This window comes from Prionailurus viverrinus, chromosome E2 (assembly GCF_022837055.1).
Source record: "Prionailurus viverrinus isolate Anna chromosome E2, UM_Priviv_1.0, whole genome shotgun sequence".
NCBI classification, from domain to species: domain Eukaryota; kingdom Metazoa; phylum Chordata; class Mammalia; order Carnivora; family Felidae; genus Prionailurus; species Prionailurus viverrinus.
Genome location: NC_062575.1, coordinates 12,842,106 through 12,865,314, shown reverse-complemented (window position 1 = coordinate 12,865,314; position 23,209 = coordinate 12,842,106). Strand labels below are relative to the sequence as shown.

General features: G+C 43.4%; 1 protein-coding gene across 1 annotated transcript; it reads right to left on the bottom strand.

The window, feature by feature from the left end:
• Positions 1-494: 494 nt before the first annotated feature.
• TMEM231 (transmembrane protein 231) lies at positions 495-22,921 on the bottom strand. The gene is made up of 8 exons (XM_047834835.1): positions 22,464-22,921; positions 19,580-19,949; positions 19,315-19,484; positions 6,900-7,028; positions 6,417-6,560; positions 4,012-4,093; positions 2,764-2,869; positions 495-2,407 (listed from the first exon to the last, which is right to left on the bottom strand). Exons 1-8 carry the CDS (start codon positions 22,467-22,469, stop codon positions 2,227-2,229), a joined length of 1,188 nt encoding a protein of 395 aa, XP_047690791.1. The 5' UTR covers positions 22,470-22,921; the 3' UTR covers positions 495-2,226.
• Positions 22,922-23,209: the final 288 nt, after the last annotated feature.

The following is a 23,209-nucleotide window of genomic DNA, read 5'->3' as shown; positions in this document are numbered from 1 at the left end:
GCAGGGCCTTAGGGAGCCTCACCTGATTCAAACAGAAACTGGAAAATCATTTACCAAAATTAGAGATCTCCCCCCCCCCCTCGCCACACCCCACATATTGAGTAATTGTCTCAAACCTTGACTTAGCTGTGAGTTACAGCTCAGTTGATAAAATCCTGTATATTTCTCACCTTTCCCCTCTTCCAACTACACTGTGTCATTCCCCTTCGGAAGCTACCAACATCTGATCCGTAAATAATTTGATATTCACCAGACACAGTTGTAATTTTCCAGCCTGTGGGTTTCCACATGCCATGTGGATTCCACCAAAAACTCACATTTACTTGGGGCAGGACCAGGGGATGTTGCCAAAGAGCTAACAAAAGCTCCAAGGTCTTTGGGCAGAGCCCTGGCAACGGAAGGCTGCCGGTGAGTAACCTCTGCCTGTGCGCAACCTCTGCCCTCCCCATCCCCACCCCCTTTGCGAAGTCTTCTCATAACAGACACGTGCAGCCTTCCATTTTGAATATTTTAATTAGAAAGGTACAAAACATCATGGTTCTTTATACAAGTTCTGCCTGAAAATAATTTAACAAAATGCAAAGCGGTGTTAATTCATGTCTTTAGCTATCTTCCCGTTTCTCCTTACCTTTTTGTGATTCAAACCAGAAACCATTTTTCATTTAAATCCCAAGAAAAAATGTGTAGGTATATAAACAGCCCTAGATAGTAAAAGACAAGGCAGAGGGGCCAGTGTTAAGCTAGTTTTGTGCTTGAATACTTCAAAGCGGCTGTTTCCAAACCTCTTATCTTGCTCAGCCTGAAAGAAAAGGTGCTTTGGAAATGAGAACTGAATCTCCAAGGTAAACTGAGGCATACACGTGTAGAGGAGTGTGTGGGTGGGTGGGCCTGAAGCATGGTTCAGAGCAGGCGTGTCTCCAGTGCCAGTGACATCTTGGAATCATAAAGCAGATCCATCTGTCCTTTGAGGACAGCTCATTTCCTCACGCCAGGAACGGCAAACTAGCCTTCCGTGTGCAACAGAGGTCCATTTCAGCAGTCCCATCCTGATGACACTCACTTAGGCAGGAGGTTGATCCTGTCGGACCGCTTGTCATTCTGCTAACAACCAGGCCTGATTAGGCTGTCCTGGGCGGGCAAGCATCCTCTTTACCCCCTCAGTGCACCTTGTTCGTTCTCCCCAAAGCTGCTCACTCTGACGGGCACCCTGTCCCTTCATCACGGGAAATACAAGTAGCTGGGTCTCCTGCTAGCCCTCCAAACAAACTCTGTGGTTGTTGGCAGTGGGAACCAATACCAACAACAGGTCCTCTGTCACCCGCGTCCTTTTCAAGAAGTGGGGGAGGGCTGTCAAGGAGGAGGAGTGGCAAGTGTCCAGGCTGTTGGGTAAGGGCCAGAGAGAAAGAAACTGTTGTTACAATCCTTACTTCCCCCACTGTTGCGGAGGGGACTGTGAACGAAAGAGCACTCTGGCTTCAGCCTGCTGTTCCAGGGGCACAGACAGGGCAAAAGGCAGGGCACAAAGCCAGCCACAGCAGGGCAGGGATAAAGGGCTGCTCAGCCCAGCTGATGACAGACCACTGTCTGTTAGCCTGAGGGCAGGTGGATGGTCCCGGTGTCCTGGAGTCGCCCACCGGACACGTGTGCGTGCATGTGCTCTCCAGCGCACCCTTTCTCTCGCTCCCATTCTCCCCCTCAAGGACCTCTCAGTTCTGGAAACCAAAGTTCTGAATGGGAAATTTAGATGCTCAGGAGTGGAAAGTGCTACTGATTTGCATATCTCTCACAAGAGAGGCCTGAAAAGAGTAAAAAGTGGTTTACAATAGTGGGAAGAAATGCATAGCATGTTTCTCAGTTCAAGAGAGGAAAAGTCTTTGCTTGACCAGAGATGGGACTCTTTCCAAGAGTTCTGAACTGACTGCAGTTTTCTCCTGAAATTCAAGTCTAAGGCAAAAAAAAAAAAAAAAAAAAAAAAGCAAATTATAGCCTTCAGGAACCTCTGGATGTTTCCACAAACTAGTCCCTGAAGATTGTGGAGGTTCTTAGAAGACATGGAATTTGCGTAGAGAAAACTTACAACGGATTGTCCTTTGTCTCTGATAGGAAAAGGACACGCACGGGCACGTGTCCATGAGGAGCTCTTTGCAAAAATTTCTTAAGATGGCCGTTCCCAGAAGACAAGGCTGAGGTAGCCAGGGTCCTGCTTAGTTCTCAGAAATGGTCTTCTTATGATAAGTGCTCCTTATACAGTTCTCCCTGGGGCATTATGGTGACAGGGATCGTGGTCACCACCTGATTCTGAAACACAAATCTTTTGATTCTTTCAAACACCCAGAGGAAGATAAGCAGGATACTGACATACTGGATCCAGGCAAACTTTATCATTTCCCAGAATCCTGGTAGATAAGTACAGCCAGTTAAGGAGTCACAGATGATATTTTCTAAGTGGAAGTTAAGCCAAAGGTTTAGTTTAGACAGGAAATGGCAAAAATGTTTCAAATGCCCTTATGATAAAAGGGACGATAGAAGATTATTAATACATACATATGGATGATTCTGGTCTGAAGAATCGTCCAGAGATATGAAGAGGAAATGAGGTTGTTTTTTTTGTTTGTTTGTTTTTTGTCCCTGCACGAACAGCAGACGGAGTCATTTAAGCAATTTCCAATCTGAGGCTTCCCATATCTGTCCCTTCTTGGGACAAGGGAGGCACTTTCCTGTTTTTGAAACTGAGCTACTATGGCTCTTTAACAGAAAGGATATGAAATGACTTCCACTGGGTACCGGATGATGGCGTTAATCACAAATGGAGCCTCGGCGGCCCTTCCCACCAGCCAGATGGGGTTGGAGTCCATCAGGACGGTGGTTACTGCAACACAAGCAAGAGTTAAATCAATCCATGAATGCTCTCTCAATAAAATAATAAGGACTATCAAAGTACTCTTTGACCCTTCATGCAAATTCTGCACATCAGAACTTTTCCCAAAAAAATGACTCAGAAGGAAAGAGAATTGACTGTGCAAAGCTGCTCACAAATTATTTGTTGAAACACTTGTCAAAATATTTATGTTACAAACTTGGAACCTTCTGTGTGTTCTTCCACTGTTGAATGGCTAAGCAAAGGAATACTATGCTACCACTAAAAATATAGCCAATTAAAACTTTGTAGTAGCACGGGGAAATATTTACATTACAAAGTACAAAAAAAAAGTTGGATCCTAAAATGTTTTATAAACTATGATAAGAGCTGTATAAAAAAAAATCTGCATATGGACAAAGACTGGGAGGAATAAAGAAAGAAAAGTTGTAGATGAGTGTTTTTGTTTTAACATTCCTCTGGTTTGGGAATAATGCCACCAGTGTATTACAAAAATTCAGGAAGAAGTACTGGGATTGAGGTCCTCACAACTTGATAAATGTGTGTGGGTAGTATCTACGATGTCCGGCTGCCACGTAACGCTTCAGATGCCTTTAGAGGAAACCTCAGACGGCCAACCAGACCAATGTGCTGAGTCAAGCACACACACTGGCCCGAGAGCCTTTCCTCTGTGAGGGATGGACACGCTCAGCGTTCCAGCCAGAACGCCGGGCCCCCTCCTCTACTTCAGCTGCTTATTTGGGGGTAAGTCAGTCACATTCCCTACTTCTAGCTGAAAGCCAGGGTTAGCAATTTGTCTTTGGTTCCTTTTACAGGTGTGGTGGGGGAGCAACTCAATTAGGCGTTTACAGAAAAAAAGAAATCCATCAAGCTAGTGATCAATAAACATGGGACATAAATGAGCACTCACCTGCTGGACGTTAAGAGTAGCGGTGGCAGGGGTGGGGTGCGGGGTCTTTAGATCAGGAGGCAAAGGACAGACCCTGGGTAGCCTGTTCCCCTCCCATCACTGAGTAGTCACTGGCTTGGACATTTCTATCATGACAAGAGCTCCAGTTGTGGTTTTGTCCAATGTTCCCACTGACCTGGAAGGTCCTGGAGAAGCAGCTGAATGCATTGTACCCATGACTCACCATTCCTGTCCCGGTAAGCGGCAACAATGTGGGTGAGGTCATAGTCACGGGCAAAAGGGCTGGTCCCGTTGATTACAGACACCTGGGATGTGGCAGGAGGGTGTGGAGTGAGCCCCCAGCCACTTTTCCACTCATCCTTCTCTCCTCCCACCCACCCACAGCTGAGACTGGCCTCTCGTGCATGGTGGCCTGCTCAGGCATCAGTAACCCTTTCTTCAAGGATGGATGACCTCCCGTGCAACAATTTTTTCTAATGTTTATTTATTTTTGAGAGAGAGAGAGAGAGAGAGAGAGTGGGAGGGGCAGAGAGAGGGAGACACAGAATCTGAAGCAGGCTCCACGCTCTGAGCTGTTAGGACAGAACCCGATGCGGGGCTCGAACTCATAAACTGCGAGATCATGACCTGAGCTGAAGTCGGCCGCTTAACCGACTGAGCCACCCCAATAATTTAAATCATCTATGTTCAGTCTTCCCTTTTGCAGGGATAGAACGAGGGGTCAATATCCACCTTTCACAGGCTTTACAGCTAGTTATAAAATACCCCTCTCTATTCCAAGGGGAGCAGTAATTCCTTACATTTTTTAAGGAGACCATGTTTTCAACCCCTTTGTCTTTTTCTTGCTCTTCCTTGAATGCTCTGTAATTTATCTCTTTTAAGTGTAGAAATGGAAATAGGATAAAGTACAAATAATAAGCATCTAATCCTTTGAAGAAGGAAACGATCTCCTGCCTTCTAATGTCGCATTCCTGTTGACATATGCTACTATATAAACCTTCATATAAAATGTTTATATCTTGGGGTGCCTGGGTGGCTCTGTCAGTTAAGTGTCAGACTCAGCTGCAGTCTTCAGCACCGTGTTGGGCTCTGTGCTGAGCCGACGTTGCTGAGTGTGCTTGGGATTCTCTCCCTCTCTCTCTCTCTGCTCCTCCCCTGCTTGTGCATGCCTGCTCTCTCTCTCTCTCAAAATAAATAAGCTTAAAAAAAAAGGTTTATATCTTATAGTCCCCCTCCTTTTCTTTTTTTTAACTTATATTATGGCTAAAGTGACCATAAATACATTTATCTGGAACAGTCCTGGTTTATGCCTGTAATAACTGATAACACTGAATTTCATTTTCAAAAGTAGAGCAGCCCAACTTATGTGGCCCCCCATGTGGTAAAAGAAAGGTTAGTCATGAGCGATCATATGCATGAGTTCCAGCCCCGGAGAGACAGTTCATGGTTCTGTTATTTACAAGCAGCAGGATTTGGGGAAAATTCATTAGTCTCTATCCGCCCCAGTTTCCTCATGTGTGAAAGGAGAGTTCAGTCTTTCAACAAATCTGTCTGAGTGCTTTCAGTGTGCCAGGCCCTGTTTTAGGTACTGGAGTGACAGTACAGAAGATGTCAGTGCTTTTGCCACTGGGGAGAAACAGCTAGCAAAGAACTGAAAACAGATCTTCGATATTTCCAGTGGAAGTACAGAAAAGAAATCTGGGTGTGGAGTGGTGGGCAGGGAGGAGAATGCTCTTTAGGAAGGAGTGTCAGGGAAGGACTGTGCTCAGGGATATTCCAGCAGGGACCCGAATGCAGTAGCAGAGCAGGCTGTGTGGACACTTGGCAGAGGGAAAGGCCAAGTGCATAACCTGGGGGGGCGGGGGGGGCAGGAACTTCCTTTTGCAGGCTTGAGGAACAGCAAGAGGGCCCGTGTGGCTAGAAAGCAGCCAGGGGGACCGTGATAGGACAAGAGGCTGGAGAGCTGGGAAATAACAGGAGCAGGCGTCTCACGAGGCTGCTGTCATGATTCAATGAGACGATATATTTAAACCTCTTATGGGGCGCCTGGGTGGCGCAGTCGGTTAAGCATCCGACTTCAGCCAGGTCACGATCTCGCCGTCCGTGAGTTCGAGCCCCGCGTCGGGCTCTGGGCTGATGGCTCGGAGCCTGGAGCCTGTTTCCGATTCTGTGTCTCCCTCTCTCTCTGCCCCTCCCCCGTTCATGCTCTGTCTCTCTCTGTCCCAAAAATAAAAATAAACTTTGAAAAAAAAAAAAAAATTAAACCTCTTAACGCAGGGCTGGCATATGTTATGTGCTTAATAAACAGTGGTTAGTACGATTCCCCCAGTGTTTTACACGAACTGCAAAACACCGCTTGGAATATGCCGTGTGTGTGCACACGGGCACCCAAAAACAACACGCAGTTTAGTTCTTAAAGACAGATTCCCCCCCTCTTTTTAGATGCAAATACAGGTGTATCTGTCTCTATGTTTTGAAAGAATTCATGGCAAGAATTCCTCAGAAATCCTCTTCTGTGCCACCCACAGAAAAATGCTATTTCCAACTTTCATGTCCTCCCTCTTCAAAGAACTTGGGAAACGGTAACAGAGAGAAACAAAAGAGGTGGACAGTAAAAAGCACCCTTACATTGTACCGAACGTCGAGGCCACCGCAGCTTAGGGGATGCTTCTGCTGCAGCCTCAGGTCTCCGTTCACATAGAGCTGGGACCCTGGCACAGCAAAGGAGGACTGGAGAAACACCATGCTCTGCATCACGAATGTCGACATCCTCTGAAATCATCACAAGGAGAGACGATAGCCATTTCAGTCACATCGGAAGGCTCTGCGTTCCCAGCATCCCTGTCTGTGGTTGCTGCCTACTAGTCCCTTAAACACCAGGGTTAGCCATGCAGGAAGCACCCCGCCCAGAAAACCCTCTGAGCGTCTTAGCAGCTCACCTACATTAATAGGACCCCAATGAGAAGCATTCGATTTCCCTCAATTAAACCCCAAACTACACCTCATAATAGAGCCTTGTGCAGCATGAGTTTTCCTAGAGATCAGGGAGAGGGCTCCGTTCTATTAAAACACAAAAGGGAGGGGACGGGCTGCCGCAAGGAATGGACTCACGTGCAATCGGTAGGAGAAAGTCAAGATGAGCTGCACACCAAGAACATGTTCTGTGGACTGCAGAGGAAGCTCCAGTTTAAAATGTAACACATCCATTTTCCCATCCTGGTTCTTGTCTTCTTCTCGAGTCTAGGAAACCCAAAGAGGGCCAGTGACCCTGGTCCTTAATGAGTCCGAAGAAGTCACTGTTGTACACGTGACCCATTCCTTTGCTATTCACAGGATTTATCTCCCCCACCAAAGGAAACAAAGGAATAAATGGGTATAAATGGATCAATATCAGGGAAAGAGACGCCATGTGCGTGGCCCCTGAGCTTTCGTACTAGTGCTTCTCAAACTGAAGAGGAGCTTGAAGCGGCAAGATCAACAGCACCGGGATGGCATTTTTCTTTTTTCGTTGTCTCCTTTGATCTTTTTGGTTTGTTGTGCTGCTGGCGTGTTCTTTTTTCTTTGGAAACACATCTTGAGTTTACATGGAATATTTAAATAGCACATTAGAATTGCCTTCTGCTTCTCTAGAAGTCAGCTTTTTATTTTTATTAAAAAAATTTTTTTTAATGTTTATTTATTTTTGAGACAGAGAGAGACAGAGCATGAGCAGGGAAGGGGCAGAGAGAGAGGGAGACACAGAATGTGAAGCAGGCTCCAGGCTCCGAGCTGTCAGCACAGAGCCCGACGCGAGGTTCGAACTCACAAACTATGAGATCATGACCTGAGCCGAAGTCGGGCGCTTAACCGACTGAGCCACCCAGGCGCCCCTAGAAGTCAGCTTTTTAAAATAGAAAAAAGGGGAGCTGGGTGGCTCAGTCGGTTGAGCATCCGACTTTGGCTCAGGTCATGATCTCACAGTTTGTGAGTTCGAGCCTCGCATCAGGCTCTGTGCTGTCAGTGCGGAGCCTGCTTCCGATCCTCTGTCTCCCTCTCTCTCTGCCCCTCCCCTGCTTGTACTCTTGCTCTCTCTCTCAAAAGTAAATAAACATTAAAAAAATTGTTTTAAATAGAAAAGAAATGAATCTTCCTCATTACGCATTCCCCCAAACAGACTCAGAAGAAAACCACCGAGCTCTACTTATACTTTGTTTAACCACGAGCGTCTTTGCTTTAGACTATCGATACTGGACCTCGTTCTCATCATTGATGTCGGGGCTTGGAAGCTGAGTGCCTCTTTTGGTACCAATCAACACAATGAAAAAGGAAGCTCTGTAAAATCAGTGAGGCATTAAAACTACACAGATGATTTATAAATTATGGACATGAAAGTAGGGAAAACAGAGACCTGAGGAAGGAAAAAGGCAAATGACGGCTCATAAAAAACACCAGAATCCAGCCTCACCTCCCATAGTCCCACCCCATAGTGACCCTAAAATGAGTAACCGGGAAGATGGTCACTGAAATAAGATCACTGTGACACGATTCCTTGGCACAGCTCTGGATCCTGTTGCTACAAGTGACCCTTTTCCCCTGTAGGTCCTCAGAAAGATTCTACTATGGTATATCAACATTCTCATCTGCATGCTCTGTGAACAGATTCATTTTGCTTTCTGCCATTACTACCATGCAAGGAAGAGATTCTTTGTTCTTTTTCGGGCTACTACGGTTGTTTGAGATGAAGCCAGCTCAGTTTTCAGGACCTTTCAATCATGTCTTTCCTTCTAGACAATAATGTCCTTATCCTAGGCCTTGTGACAGAGAAGCCTACCCTCTCTCTCTTCTGTCGGATTCTGTTTTCTCTGTCCTGTTCCATCAGCTTCACAGGTGTAGGGGAGAGATATCTGTTACAAGGCTGGCGATCAAGTCGCTGAGGCAATGAGGTATTAGCAATTTTGAGTAGGATGGGGAACAGGTTGCCTTGTCTTCCCGTGAATTTTCTTTGGTTGGGAAGACTGGCGAGACAAAGTCGCGTTAACTCTATGTAGCGGACCCCTGCCTTCTGGATCTTAGGATTGGAGAGGAAGACAAAGATCAAACGTCTCCACCAGCAGGACAGGAGAGTGGCTGGGATGAGTTGCTAGAAGAATCCAGACCCCAACACAGGCTTTACAATAAAGCCTGAGGGAAGCAGAGCGAGTATTATCCCCACTGTATGGACGAGAAAATTGAGGTTCAGGGAGATGGAGGGGTTTGTCATGTGTGGCTAGTAGTGGTAAAGACTGGATTTGAAACCTCATCTTTGACTTAGAATCTCGTCCTCTTTCTAGGACTAAAACGCCCAGACTTAAAAAACCAAACCCTCAAGGGGAAAACGTTGGGTAGGACAAATCTTTTTGCAAAAAGTCAGCATCAAAGTTTATAAGTCTGTGTTCTGTCTGTGCACACACTTTTGCTTCAAGTTCACACAGGACAGGGATCTGACACCGGGGAATAATTTAGTGTCTGCCTGTTAAATTCACACGTTACTTTGTCAAGTATTTTTTTAGGGGCCTACTAGGTGCCAGGCACTGTCGGGTGCTGGGAATATAATGGCAACCAAAACAGATGAACTCCTTACCCTAATGGCGCTTTTGTTCCCAGCCAGGGAGGCAGAAAATAAATCAATAAACAAATAAATGTGGTAAGTGCCACAAAGAGAGATAAAATAGGCTGAAATGAAAGAATGACAGGGTAGGATTTCACAGCCATTTTTTACAGGAAATTTTCAGGAATGTCTGACTGTGGGAGGCTGGAATGAAGTGAGGTGATGAGGCACAGAAATATCTGGGGTAAGAGTGATCCCTGCTGACAAAGTTCACCCGCTCCGTGCTGTGTGCTGTGTGCAAAGTGGGTCAGTGCTTAAGGGAGCGAAGAGGCCAGTGCCGCCGAGTGGGTGAGGAGGGAGGTGGAGGCTGAGGCCAAGGCAGCAGGGGGTGAACGAATGATGTATGCACTGCATCTCCCACAAGTGCCCGCCGCCAGGTCTGGCTGTCACCCCTGCAGGGTGGGCAGGGTGGGCTGCATTTCTGTGCCAGCACTTGGACCACTGATGACATCCACCATTTCATTCCACTGAGTTCAAATCAAGCTTAACACATGTGCAACAGGTCTAAAGGCAGGCATTCAGAGAGCTAATACTTCTTTACCACAAGTTCAAGGTTAGTATCTAAAACCCAATTGGTGTGTTTGGCTGAGAGAATTCATAAATTACACCAGTACCTTATTTTTACAAGGCATATGTACAATTTGAAGCAATTTGTATATCCATTGATTGTCCCATCTGATTCCTCTGCATACCTCAGCTATAGTAAAAATTAGCAATAATTAAAAAGAGCTCTTTACAGTATTACATTGAGGCTAAGAAAGGGTATGGGACCCAGTGACAGAACTGGGGCTAGGACTTAGATTTTACAGGCTCTATTTAGTGCTCCTTCTACAATAGCCCACAAGAACCTTAATTTCAGGGGCGCCTGGGTGGCTCGGTCCGTTAAGCGTCTGACTTCGGCTCAGGTCATGATCTCACAGTTTGTGGGTTCGAGCCCCACATCAGGCTTTGCACTGATGGTGTGGAGCCTGCTTTGGATTCTGTGACTCCCTCTCTCTCTGCCCCTCCCCCACTCTCTCTTCTCTCTGTCTCTCAAAAAAATAAACATTATAAACTTTTTTTTAAAAAAAGAACGCTAATTTTAAAGATTTCTGGTGGTTAAAGCAGGATAATCCTTTAGGATATATGTGAAATCAATACAAATATACTAGATGAGATAAATGCAGGCATTGGTAGGTTTAGTCAATTCTCATCAGTGTGCCTAGATCCATCTGGGGCCAATCAGGAAGACAGAAACAAAAGTAAACAATAACTTTAACAGAGGGAGTGTAGTACAGGGAATAATTAGTAACAAAAGTATTAGAGGATCAGAAAGGCAGGAGGGGAGTACCAAGTTAGGGTGACGGCAGGAAGCAGCACCACACCTAGGTCTGCAGAAGGAAGGGAAGAGGCTGGCATTACCTCAAGGAGCTGGGACCCAGACCTCAGGAGCCTGGAAGAAAGAACCCACCAGAGAGAATCAATAAGGCTGGAGACTTCTTCCTTCGGTTTGCTTAACCCGGGCAATGGTTCTTCCCTCTGGTTGCAGTTTCAAGTTTTCTCCCACTCCCAGAAGTAAGCTCATCATGCCTCCTACAGGCTGAGGCTCACAGAGAGCCAGTGGGCAAAGGAGGATGTGGTTTTCAGCAACTCAGAGAGCAGGACAGGCAGGGTGGAGGAGGATGGGTGTGGAGCGGAACAAGACCCACTGACATGCACACCACCTGACTGTGAGAGTTGCTGTAAATTTAATCACCGCCATTACTTCCGGAGGGCTCCAACTTGTAACATTTTCCCCATCGGAGATTCTATAGTATTGATGGCTTGTTGGAATTTTGTTAGGCCCCTGTTTGCTTTCATACCTTTTAATTCTTTCATATCATATTCTTTCATCAAAGGTTAATTTATTAATTTTTTTCAAAGGATTTTATGTTTAAGTAATCTCTATACCCAATGTGGGGCTCAAATTCACGATCAAGAGTTGCATGGAGTACCAACTGAGTGAGCCAGGCGCCCCAAGTTTAATTTCTTAGTGTATACCAGTGTCCATTGTGCTGTATTACTTGTCATCATTAGGTGTTTCATTTTTTTCTTTTAATGTTGAAAATATTCTTTGGCACAGTCTTTCGGTCTCCAGCAAAGTAGGGACCAATACTTTATGGCCCCTAGACTCATCAAATCCTTGCTACCTGCATTTCAATGAACCTAAGATACCAACAATTATAAAATGCACCATTACTTTATATCCTAGCACCTATTATATGGGCACCTGGATGGCTTGGTCAGTTGAGTGTCTGACTCTTGATTTCCGCTCAGGTCATGATCCCAGGATCGTGGAATTGAGGCCGACGTCAGGCTCGGTGCTGAGTGTGAAGCCTGCTTAAGATTCTCTCTCTCTCTGCCCCTCTTCCCTGCTCACCCACTCTCTCTCAAATAAAACAATATATATGTATATACTTATTTATATATATTTACATACATATATATGTATATTGCTATATATATATAATATACATGTATATACATATACATATATATATATATATATATATATATATATATACATAATAAATTGATCTAGGGATTCCTAAAACTTCTTTACATTTTGATACTCTTGCATCACTTTGTGACTCAATGTTAGCCATGCTTTTCTATGTAATTTTGTCTTTTGGTAAAATATTAAAAAAAATTTTTTAACGTTTATTCATTTTTGAGAGACAGAGAGAGAGACAGAGTGTGAGTGGGGAGGGGAGAGAGAGAGGGAGACACAGAATCCGAAGCAGGCTTCAGACTCTGAGATGTCATCACAGAGCCTGACGCGGGGTTCCAACTCACCGACCGCAAGATCATGACCTGAGCCAAAGTCAGACGCTTAACTGACTGAGCCATCCACGTACCCCAATAAAATTTTTTTTCTGATAAAATATTTTTTAAAAATTAACTAAAATCCATTGGTCTGGGCTCTTAAGCAGGCTTTAAAATTATGGGGTGCTTTGGTGGTTCAGTTAGTTGAACATCCAAATCTTGGTTTCAGCTCAGGTCATGATCCCAGCCCCGCGTTGGGCTCTATGCTCAGCATGGAGCCTGCTTAAAATTAGCCTCTCTCTCTCCCTCTGCCCCTCTTCCCAGCTCACATGAGTGCGCTCTCTCTCTTTCTCTCCCTCAAATACAAATTTTAAAAGTTATGTAGAGCTAGCCTATTTTTAAGTGCCTCTTGAACCTTCCAAATGGCCAACATTTGGTTCTCAGGGTTAAGATAATGTTTAATTACTGTTGCTGGGGTTTTCTTTCAAGATGCCGTTGTCCCTTCTGGAAGTTTCGGTCCTGGCACATCTGATGTTTGCACATGGGTAGGCAATGAGGACTATGCCAAGCCTGTCTCCCGGCAGCAGCTATTGTAAGATACCTTAGAGAGGACAGATTTTGATTTGAGAGATGTGAAAACAAAATGGGTATCTCAGACGCATGATGCTCTCCACTCACCTTCCTGAATCCCTTTATAGCCTTCAGCCCCCATATTCTACGGGTCCACACATGCCTTAAAGAGCTAAGTCACCTTCACCTTATTGAAGAGAGAGGTCACCCTGTGCTTTTTTTTTTTTCCTTCTGTCATTAGCAACAATAGCAACAACAAGAAACTCAGACTTTGAAAGCATTTGAAGCATAGGGACTTCAGAGACGCCGTGCAAGGTGATCTGACCAAAAGGAGAAGCAAGGCCGTTTCTGACTGCTGAGGCATTTTCCCAAATTAGCAGCCACAAAGCCACTCCCCAGCATTTGGTCAAACCTTGACCTAAAACCACTGCTTCCCTAGTGTATTACTATAAGATCACCCACCTGCTTTAAAACAAAACAGACTTAGTTCACATGTGATAAAATATACAATTCAGTAGATTTTAGGATATTCAAAAGTTGTGCAACTATGACCACTATCTAAGTTCCAATTTCAAAATATTTTCTTCATCCAGAAAAGGAACCCCAAGCACATGAGTCACTACCCATCTCTCCCCTCCCCCAATTCCCCAAGCCTGTGGAATCCTAATTTGTCTCTACAGATTTGTCTATTCTGAACATTTAATATAAATGGAATCATACACTGTGCTGTTTTGTGGTTGGATTCTTTCACTTAGCATGTTTTGAAGGTTCATCCACACTGAACCTTCCTTTCTGTGGTTGAATAATGTTCCATTGTATGGCTATAACACATTTCGTTTATCCATTCATTTGTTGATGGACATTTGGGTTGGGTTTTTTGCTATTAGAAATAAAGCCTCTATGAACATTTGTGCATGAGTTTTTATTTAGCTATAGGTCTTCAATTCTCTTGGGTACACATATACCTAGGCATGGAGGTGCTAGAAAATACGGTAATTCTAGTTTAACTTTTTGAGGAACTGCAAACTATTTTCCAAAGCGGCTGTGTCACTTTATATACTTAGCTGCTGTTATTGTTTTTGGTTTGTTTTTGCCTTACTTGGGCACTTTCTAAATTTTTTCCTTTAAAAATTGTTGTCATTATAGTCTAAATATCTGGAATATGTATTACACTCTTATCGTACAAAATTTAAAAGGTAAAAGGGTATACAGCAAAATAATATATAGTGAAAAAGTTTCTCTCCCATCCTAACCTTAGCTACTTAATTCCTTCCCCAGAGCAATCAATGTTGTGTCTTTTGAATCCTTCCAGAGAAAGAACATGCATGTGTGTATATGTGTATACAACCACACACACATATGTTGCTATTTTTTCTATTATTTTTATATGAATGGAAGCTTACAATATATAATTTTTGGTTTTTGTACTTACCAATTTCTTTTGGAGGCAATTCAATATACAGAGATCCACTTCATTAAAAAAATAGATAGGGGTACCTGGGTGGCTCAGTTCGTTGAGCGTCTGACTCTTGATGTCAACTCAGGTCATGATCTCACAGTTTGTGGGCTCGAGCCCCGTGTCAAACCTGCTTTAGAGTGTAGCCTGCTTGGGATTCTTTCTTCCTCTTTCTCTGTCCCTCCCCAACTTGTGTGTGTGCATGCATGCACTCTCTCTCTCTCTCTAATAATAATAATAATAATAATAATAATAATAATAATAATAATAAACAACTTAGGGGCGCCTGGGTGGCTCAGTTGGTTGAGCATCCGACTTTGGCTCAGGTCATGATCTCACGGTTTATGAGTTCGAGCCCTGCGTTGGGCTCTGTGCTGACAGTTCAGAGCCTGGAGCTTGCTTCAGATTCTGTATCTTCCCCTGTCTCTCTCCCTCCCCCCGCTCATACTCTTTCTCTCTCTCTCTCTCTCTCTCTCTCTCAAAAATAAACAAATATTTTTTAAAAATTAAAAAAATAATAACTTAAAAAAAATAGCTATGCCGGGCACCTGGGGTCAGTTAGTTAAGCCTAGGACTCTTGATTTTGGCTCAGGTCAAGATCTCATGATTCTTAAGATTGAGCCCAGGATGGAGCTTGCTTGGGATTCTCTCTCTGCCCTTCCCCCACTTGCACAGGAACTCTCTCTCAAACTAAATAAACTAAAAAAAAAAAAAAAAAAAAAAAAAAAAAGCTATGCAACATTCCACTGGGCAGATGTACCACAATTTCTTTGCTGAGTCTTCTATTACTACATGGGTTGTTTACCTAATTACAAACAATGCTGCAATAAGCAACTTTTTACATAACTCGTTTCACATGTGTGCACAAACCTAGGGTACCTGGCTGGAAATGGAAGCAGGCTTGAAGCAGGTCTGAAGCAGGCCTGTACATCTGTAATTTTGATAAATAAGGACATGTATTCCTTCAAAGAGGTTGTTCCAATCTACACTCCCATCAGTGGCACACGAAAGTGCTCACACACTTCCCTACGTCTTGACCACGGTGTTGTCACACTTCAATTTTTGCCTATTTGATAGATTAAAAAATGGCATCTCAATATATTCTTTGCGTTTCTCTAATCGTGCGTGTGATTTCATATATTTAAGAGTCAAATGTGGTTCCTTTTCTCTGAACTGTTTACATTCTTTGTTTTTCTAGTGGGTGCTTGGTCTTTTAATTATAGATCTGTAGGCACTTTATGTTAGGGAAAGGAGCTTTTTACAAGTGATACAAATAATAAAACTTTTTCCTAGTTGTCATTTGTGTTTTGACTGTGCTTCTGGTTTTACCATGCCAATAGTTTTAAAAAATTATTTTTATTTTTATAGAGTTGAATTTACCCAAAAGTTTCTTTTATGGCTTCTAGATTTAATGTCACACTTCGAATAACCTTTCCTATTCCAAGATATAAAAGCTTTCACCCACCATTTGTTTCATTACTTTTATTATTTCATTAAAATTTTTTTTCATGTTTATTTTTGACAGAGAAAGACAGAATATGAGTGGAGGAGGGGCCAAGGGAGGGGAGACACCGACTCTGAAGCAGGCTCCAGGCTCTGAGCTGTCAGCACAGAGACTGACGCGGGGCTCCAACTCACGAACCATGAGATCATGACCTGAGACGAAGATGGAGGCTTAACCGACTGAGCCACCCAGGTGCCCCTTATTTCACATTTTAAACTGAATTTTTATCTGTTTGGACTTTAATTCTGGTGTAGAGTCTGAGCCCTGGCTCCATTTTAACTTTTTCCATATGGCTTCCCAGTTGTCCCTACACCATTTTATTATGTAAGTCAGCTTTCGTCACTGATTTAAAATGCCACCTTTATGATATATGAGTGCTTTTCTATACTTTTTATACAAGTTCTTCAAACCACACTGCTTTACTTATTATGGCCTTAACGTATAGTTTATTATCTGATAGAGCTATTCTCCTTGTATTACCCTTCTCTTTGTCCTAGAGTTTCTGTCTATCTCTCCAAACTGTTATGTTTTCATTGAAAATGCATTGAAAGTATAGATTAACCAAGGGAGAAGAGGTATCTTTATGATGTTGAATTTTCCTATCCAAGAGTATGACAGAAATCACCATTCTTTTGATCTCTTTTGTGTCATTCACCAGTCTTTTTATTTACATAGATCTTGTGCATTTCTTGTTAAGCTTATTCCTAATGAGTTTATTTGTTGAGTTGCTGTTGAGATCTGTACTTGCACTATATCTTCTAGCTCATTGATTTATATCTTATGATTGGAAATTATTCTCAAACCAAGGGCTCAGCTAGAATGAAGCAAATCATTTACTGAGAAAGAACACAGATGACATACTCATAGATTACTTATAGACACTGGCCTGGAATGGAGGGAAAAGAAAGACTAGGAAAAAGGAGCTTTGGCTTTGTGTTATATAGTGTAAAATTACCTGGTATTAAAAAGGATTAATAGTTCTGGGCACCATAAAAATAAGAGATTGTCTTGGTTTCGTGGATGAAAAATTGGCGAAGCAGGGGGAACATGAGCAGTGCTCTTGAGGGAGTAGTTTCCGGTTACAGAGATAAGAGCCTCGCTAACTAGCAGTCAGTTGGGGAAGCCAGTCAGTTGGTGGATGAACAAATGAATAAAACCTAATGTTGTATCCTCGTTTTCATGATTATTTTTAAGTTTTCCTAATTAATTCTTAGACTCAAGTAACCAGGGAGTATGATAGAGAGGAATACACAAATGTGATGAAAAAAATCTTCTACCAAAAACTTAAAAGACAGGGAATACTAATCTAAAGTAAAACGAGCAAGTTAATTTTTTGTTTGGAATAAACAACGCTTTTGCTTCCACTTTTGGAAAGTAATCACATGCATGTGGAACACGAGAAATACAGTGGGTATACAGTGAAAAGTAAGCACATCTTGACACAGCCTCTCATCCATAGTCACCCTTCTCCACAGGCATTATCATCTCCAGTAAGAATAAAAATGGGCAACATGTAATGATTAGTGAGGAGTTACTGAAGGAGATTTATCTCCTACTCCAGTTCTATGTTTTAAAATCAATTTTTTAATCCCATCTGGTAATTTTTTTATGTTTTTATTATTTATTTTTGAGAGAGGGAGAATGCAATTTGGAAACAGATATGGGGAAGGGACAGAGATAGAGGCAGACAGAGAATCCAAAGCCGGCTCCATGCTGAGAGCAGAGAGCCCGATGTGGGGCTCGAACCCACCAACTGTGAGATCATGACCTGAGCCAATGTCTGACGCCTAACCGACTGAGCCTCCCAGATGCCTCTAAAATTAATTTGAAATACCTGATCATTTAAAGAATCAAAGGTGTTCAACAATGTTTGTTACAAAACGCAGCAGACTTCCAGCCCCATGGCAAATTTTTCATCTCATTTACTGATTATGTAGAAATGTATCTCCATGTCTTTATTTTTTATTTTTTATTTATTTTTTTTTCAACGTTTATTTATTTTTGGGACAGAGAGAGACAGAGCATGAACGGGGGAGGGGCAGAGAGAGAGGGAGACACAGAATCGGAAACAGGCTCCAGGCTCTGAGCCATCAGCCCAGAGCCCGACGCGGGGCTCGAACTCACGGACTGTGAGATGGTGACCTGGCCGAAGTCGGACGCTTAACCGACTGCGCCACCCAGGCGCCCCTCCATGTCTTTAAATAACATTGGCACAGGCACTTCTGTATTTCTCAGTGTTGGGCATTCTCTATTGACTTGCCATAAGGAGAGATGAAAGGTTAGTTTTCTGCCCTCCACTCCTCAACTGAGTTTAACTCTCATTTTGGTTAGTCAATCTATATTCAGTGTTCCCATAATTATGACTAAGTAAATCCTTTACCTTTCTCCTTTTTCCTTACTTTTTATTTCACTGGATTTAGTAATTATTTCCTTGGTTAGTTTTATGTTTACTGATACAATTTCAACAAACAGCTTGTATTCCAATTCCTCACAATTTGATGTTTAAAGGTGCAAGATTTACTCAAAATCTTGTTCACTGCAGTATTTTAACAGTGAAAAAGTAAAAGCACATCAAACATTCACCAAGAGAGAATTGTTAAATCCATTACAGTTATTCCATATTGTGAAATACTATGCAGATTTTAAAAAGAATAAGGTTAATTAACAAGTATACATATGCCTAACATGTACCTTTAATTTTGTCATTATATATACTTGTAATTCTTTAATATTTTACAATGAGCATGCATGTTTACCACCAGAAAAAAAAATGAAAATTTAAAGTAATCAGAAAAAAACAATCTGAATTCATATTTTGTTTGTTGTTATTCATATGTCCAATCAGATTAAAAAAAAATTTGGGGGTAAAGAGATTCAACTTTGGAAGAAGAAAAAATAGAATTTTTATACTTCTAAAGGAAAATGTTTTCAGAAAATGAGCAGAAAGGGGGTGAATGTAGAGGAAACACTCATCCTGAACCAAATACTAAATTACAGACAGTAAAATGTTTCCTTTTCATCCTGGACAGCTGCAAAATGGAGCAGCAGCCACCCTTACAAATCCAGGGAGGCGGGCCTGGGCCCCGCACATTCTGGGGAGGTCGCTTGACCAATGAGCGCCTCGGCTTCCACGTGTCAGGTCTGCATTAAAAATGCATGCCCTTGCCGGTCTCTGGGGCGATGCACAAATGCAGCGACACAGTGGGGTAATTAATAAGACCACTTTCGGCCTTTGTGATTCATAAAGGAATTTTCGCGACCACTCATCCATCAGGCCAGGCCCACGGAAATGACGGGGACGAGACACAGGCTATCCCCAGGCTTCGGGTCTCTGTGTAGGACACATGCTAACAGCAGTGGCTAACTTTCTTGGGGTTGCGGACTGCTTGAAGTCAAATGAGTCAACAGAGTCACTTCCCGGTAAATTAAACATACACACAGGCCAATGTGCCTGTGTACACAATTTTCGTGGGTTCACGGCCCTTAAGACCCAAGCTGGGCTTCCCCAGGCCGGGCCCGCTCACCCTCCCCCCGCCACCCTCTCCCAGTCCCGGTGGCCCTCTAGGCCTGAGGGAGAACCACTTACCGAAACCAGCGGGACGCGCAGGTGATCCCCCTGCAGTCGGTTGAAGGCGGGGAACGTGCTCCAGGCCAGGAACCCGCCGTGATCGGGTCCCAGCAGGGCCACGAGTAGCACCTGGTGCTGGAAGCGCACGGTCGGCTGCTCTTCGTAGCTGCTCCGCTTCAGCCAAAGCCCTGAGATAGAGAGGGCAATGGGGAGGTCACGAAGGCGGGCACCGGCACAGCGGGCCGCGGGGAACTGTGCGCTCAGCGGCCGCGGGCAAGCTCACCGTGGCTCCGGAAGGCCACCAGCAGCGGCGGGATGTACGTGAGCACGGCGGCCAGCAGCAGGAACAACGCGGCCTTGGAGCAGAGCCCCGCGCGGTAACCGCGCTCCACCGGATGAGAGAAAAGCTCGTAGAGCGCCATGAACTCCGCGCGGAGTCCAGCCCCTTGTCCCGGAGCCCTCGCCGTTCCAGAGGAAGGACCAAGTTTGGCTTCTCCTGGTTGCCATAGCCTTGGTCTCCACGGCAACGGACGGCGCAGCGAAAGGAACCAATAGCAAGGACGCGGGGCCTTGGCAGGGGTGGGGCTAAGAGGGGGCGGTGCCCGCTGGTGGGCGTTAGACCTCCTTTCGGCCTTACGTTCCTTTTCCAAACGCTAAGTGGAAAAAGGGTATTTCCGAGCCCAGAATCGTCGCCATCCCCTGTGTTAATACTTGCGCAAAACAGGATTTTCTAAAAGTTGACTTGAAGTAACTACCTGCTTATGTGCCAACTGTTAATCCCCAATGTTGTGCATACTTAAGTCCAATCAGTCACAGCACACTATACATTACAGGAAAACACAAATGTGGCTGTAGTTCTGGCGGTGGCCCGCTAAGACCAAAGCCAGGTCCCTTTGTCTCCAAAATTTGTTGCTTTCACTATACTCCGTAACAGGACAGAGAAACGGGACACAAATCTCTGAGATCTTCGAGGGATAAAAGATAATTACTACATGGTTCTCGGCTATACTTCATTACCTTATACTGGGTACAAGCTTCGCCACCGGTTTTAAGGGAAGCTAGGGTCCTCCACAGAGATGACACTGGCTCATCACTTAATTGAATGCTTCCACCACTATCACCACCGCCCCCCCCGCCCCCCCCCCCCCCCCCCCCGCCTCAGCCAGTATTTCGTGGCAGAAGGAGGCCCTGAAGGATCACATTGCAGTTCCAAAAGGTAGTGTGTTCAGAGAAAAACCCAGTAGTTGATGCCTCTATTTTGAAGGCAACCTAGAAATGTCTTTTAGATGAAGAGAATAGCTGAGATCCTAACAACACAGACACCTGAGAGGTCAAGACATGACCATTTGGGAAAACTATCCAGCGTCCTCCCCATAGTCTAAGATGACAATAACAGCCATAAGATTTTGACGTATATGGTCTGGTACTAATCATTCTTGCTTTAAAACTTTTCTGAGCAATCCCTATCCAAATAACACCAGTATTCTTCACAGAACTAGAACAAACAATCCTAAAATTTGTATGGAGCCAGAAAAGACCTCAAACAGCCAAAGCAAACCTGAAAAAGGAAACCAAAGCTGGAGGCATCACAATTCCAGACTTCAAGCCATACTACAAAGCTGTAATCATCAAGACAGTATGGTACTGGCACAAGAACAGACACAATGGAACAGAATAGAGAACCCAGAAATGGACCCACAAACATATGGCCAGCTAATCTTTGACAAAGCAGGAAAGAATATCCAGTGGAAAAAAGACAGTCTCTTCAGCAAATAGTGTTGGGAAAACTGGACTGCAACGTGCAGAAGAATGGACTTGGAGCAGTTTCTTACACCATACACAAAAATAAACTCAAAATGGATGAAAGACCTAAATGTAAGACAGGAAGCCATCAAAATCCTAGAGGAGAAAACAGGCAACAACTTCTTTGACCTCGGTTGCAGAAACTTCTTGACATGTTTCCAGAGGCAAGGAAAACAAAAGCAAAAATGAACTATTTGGACCTCGTTAAGATAAAAAGCTTCTGCACAGAAAATGAAACAATCAGTAAAACTAAAAGGCAACCGACGGGATGGGAGAAGATATTTGCAAATGACATATCAGATAGTTAGTATCCAAAATCTATAAAGAACTTAATCAAACTCAGCACCCAAAAACACAAATAATCCAGTGAAGAAATGGGCAAAAGACATGAATAGACACTTTTCCAAAGAAGACATCCAGACGGCCAACCAACACATGAAAAAATGCTCAACATCACTCATCATCAGGGAAATACAAATCAAAACCACAGTGAGATACCACCTCACCCCTGTCAGAATGGCTAACGTTAACAACTCAGGCAACCATAGATGTTGGCGAGGATGCAGAGAAAGAGGATCTCTTTTGCACTGCTGGTGGGAATACAAGCTGGTGCAGCCACTCTTGAATGTATATATGTATACAATGGAATATTACTTGGTGATCCAAGAGAATGAAATCTTGCCATTTATAACAATGTAGATGGAACTAGAGTGTATTATTCCAAGCGAAATAAGTCAGTCAGAGAAAGATAAGTAGCATATGATTTCACTAATATGTGGAATTTAAGATACAAAACAAATGGACATAAGGGAAGGGAAACAAAAATAACATAAAAACAGAAAGGAAAACAAACCATAAGCGACTCTTAAATACAGAGAACAAACTGAGGGTTGCTGGTGGGGTGTTGGGTAGGAGGATAGGCTAAATGAGCAAGGGACATTAAGGAGGACACTTGTTGGGGTGAGCACTAGGCGTTACATGTAAGTGATGAATCACTAAATTCTATTCCTGAAATTATTATTATGCTATATGTTAACTAATTTGGATTTAAAATAAAAAAAAAAACACCTTTTCTGGGGTGGCAACACAGCTCTTAAATACAGCAATTGTACGGCTGAAATCTATATTATGATTCTGACATTATACTATATCTGTGATTTAAGTGAATGACTTTCATTTATTTAAACAACTATTAAAGCCATATGATTTCATTCATGTGTGGAACTTAAAAAATGAAACAAAAGAACAAAGGGGGGAAAAAAAGAGACAACCCAAAAAACAGACTTTTAACTATATAAACAAACAGGTGGTTACCAGAGGGGAGGTGGGTGGGGGGATGGGTGAGATGGGTAAAGTACACTTACCTTCATGAGCACTGAGTAATGTATACAATTGTTGAATCACTATATTGCATACCTGAAACTAATGTAACACTGTATGTTAACATCACTGAAATAAATAAATAAATAGATAGATAGATAGATAGATAGATAGATAACCATTAAAATAAGACTCCAGAATAGATGGTTCTAGTTGCCTCCTGAGGGTGGCTCTACACTGAGGAAGAGGTGTTTGCCTTCAAAGTTCCTTCTTTCAACAGAAGGAAACACAAACTGTAGCTAGTGTCAGCTTAGTCACAGCTGAAACACAGGGAGGTGACTGCTGAGAATTTAGGTGTATGAAGTACCTCCCCTGGGATGCCATGAGCTTTGCAAAAGTATTTGATAATAATGGATACAAGGGGCGCCTGGGTGGCTCAGTCGGTGAAGCAACTGACTTCAGCTCAGGTCATGATCTCACGGTTTGTGAGTTCCAGTCCCATCTCAGGCTCTGTGGTGAGAGCTCAGAGCCTGGAGCCTGCTTTGGATTCTGTCTCCCTCGCTCTCTGCCCCTCGCCTGCTCATGCTCTATCTCTCTAAAAAATAAACAAACATTAAAAAATAAAAAAAAATCATAATGGATACAAATATTTACTCTTTGATTCCATGATTTGAAGAAGCTAGTTTTTGTGGTTTAAGGAATGTGAGTTTTTAAAAATGCTCAAGGTCTGTGTATATTGTGCCATTTTCATATATTTGTAACTGAGACCGGAGTTCTCAGTTTCCATTTC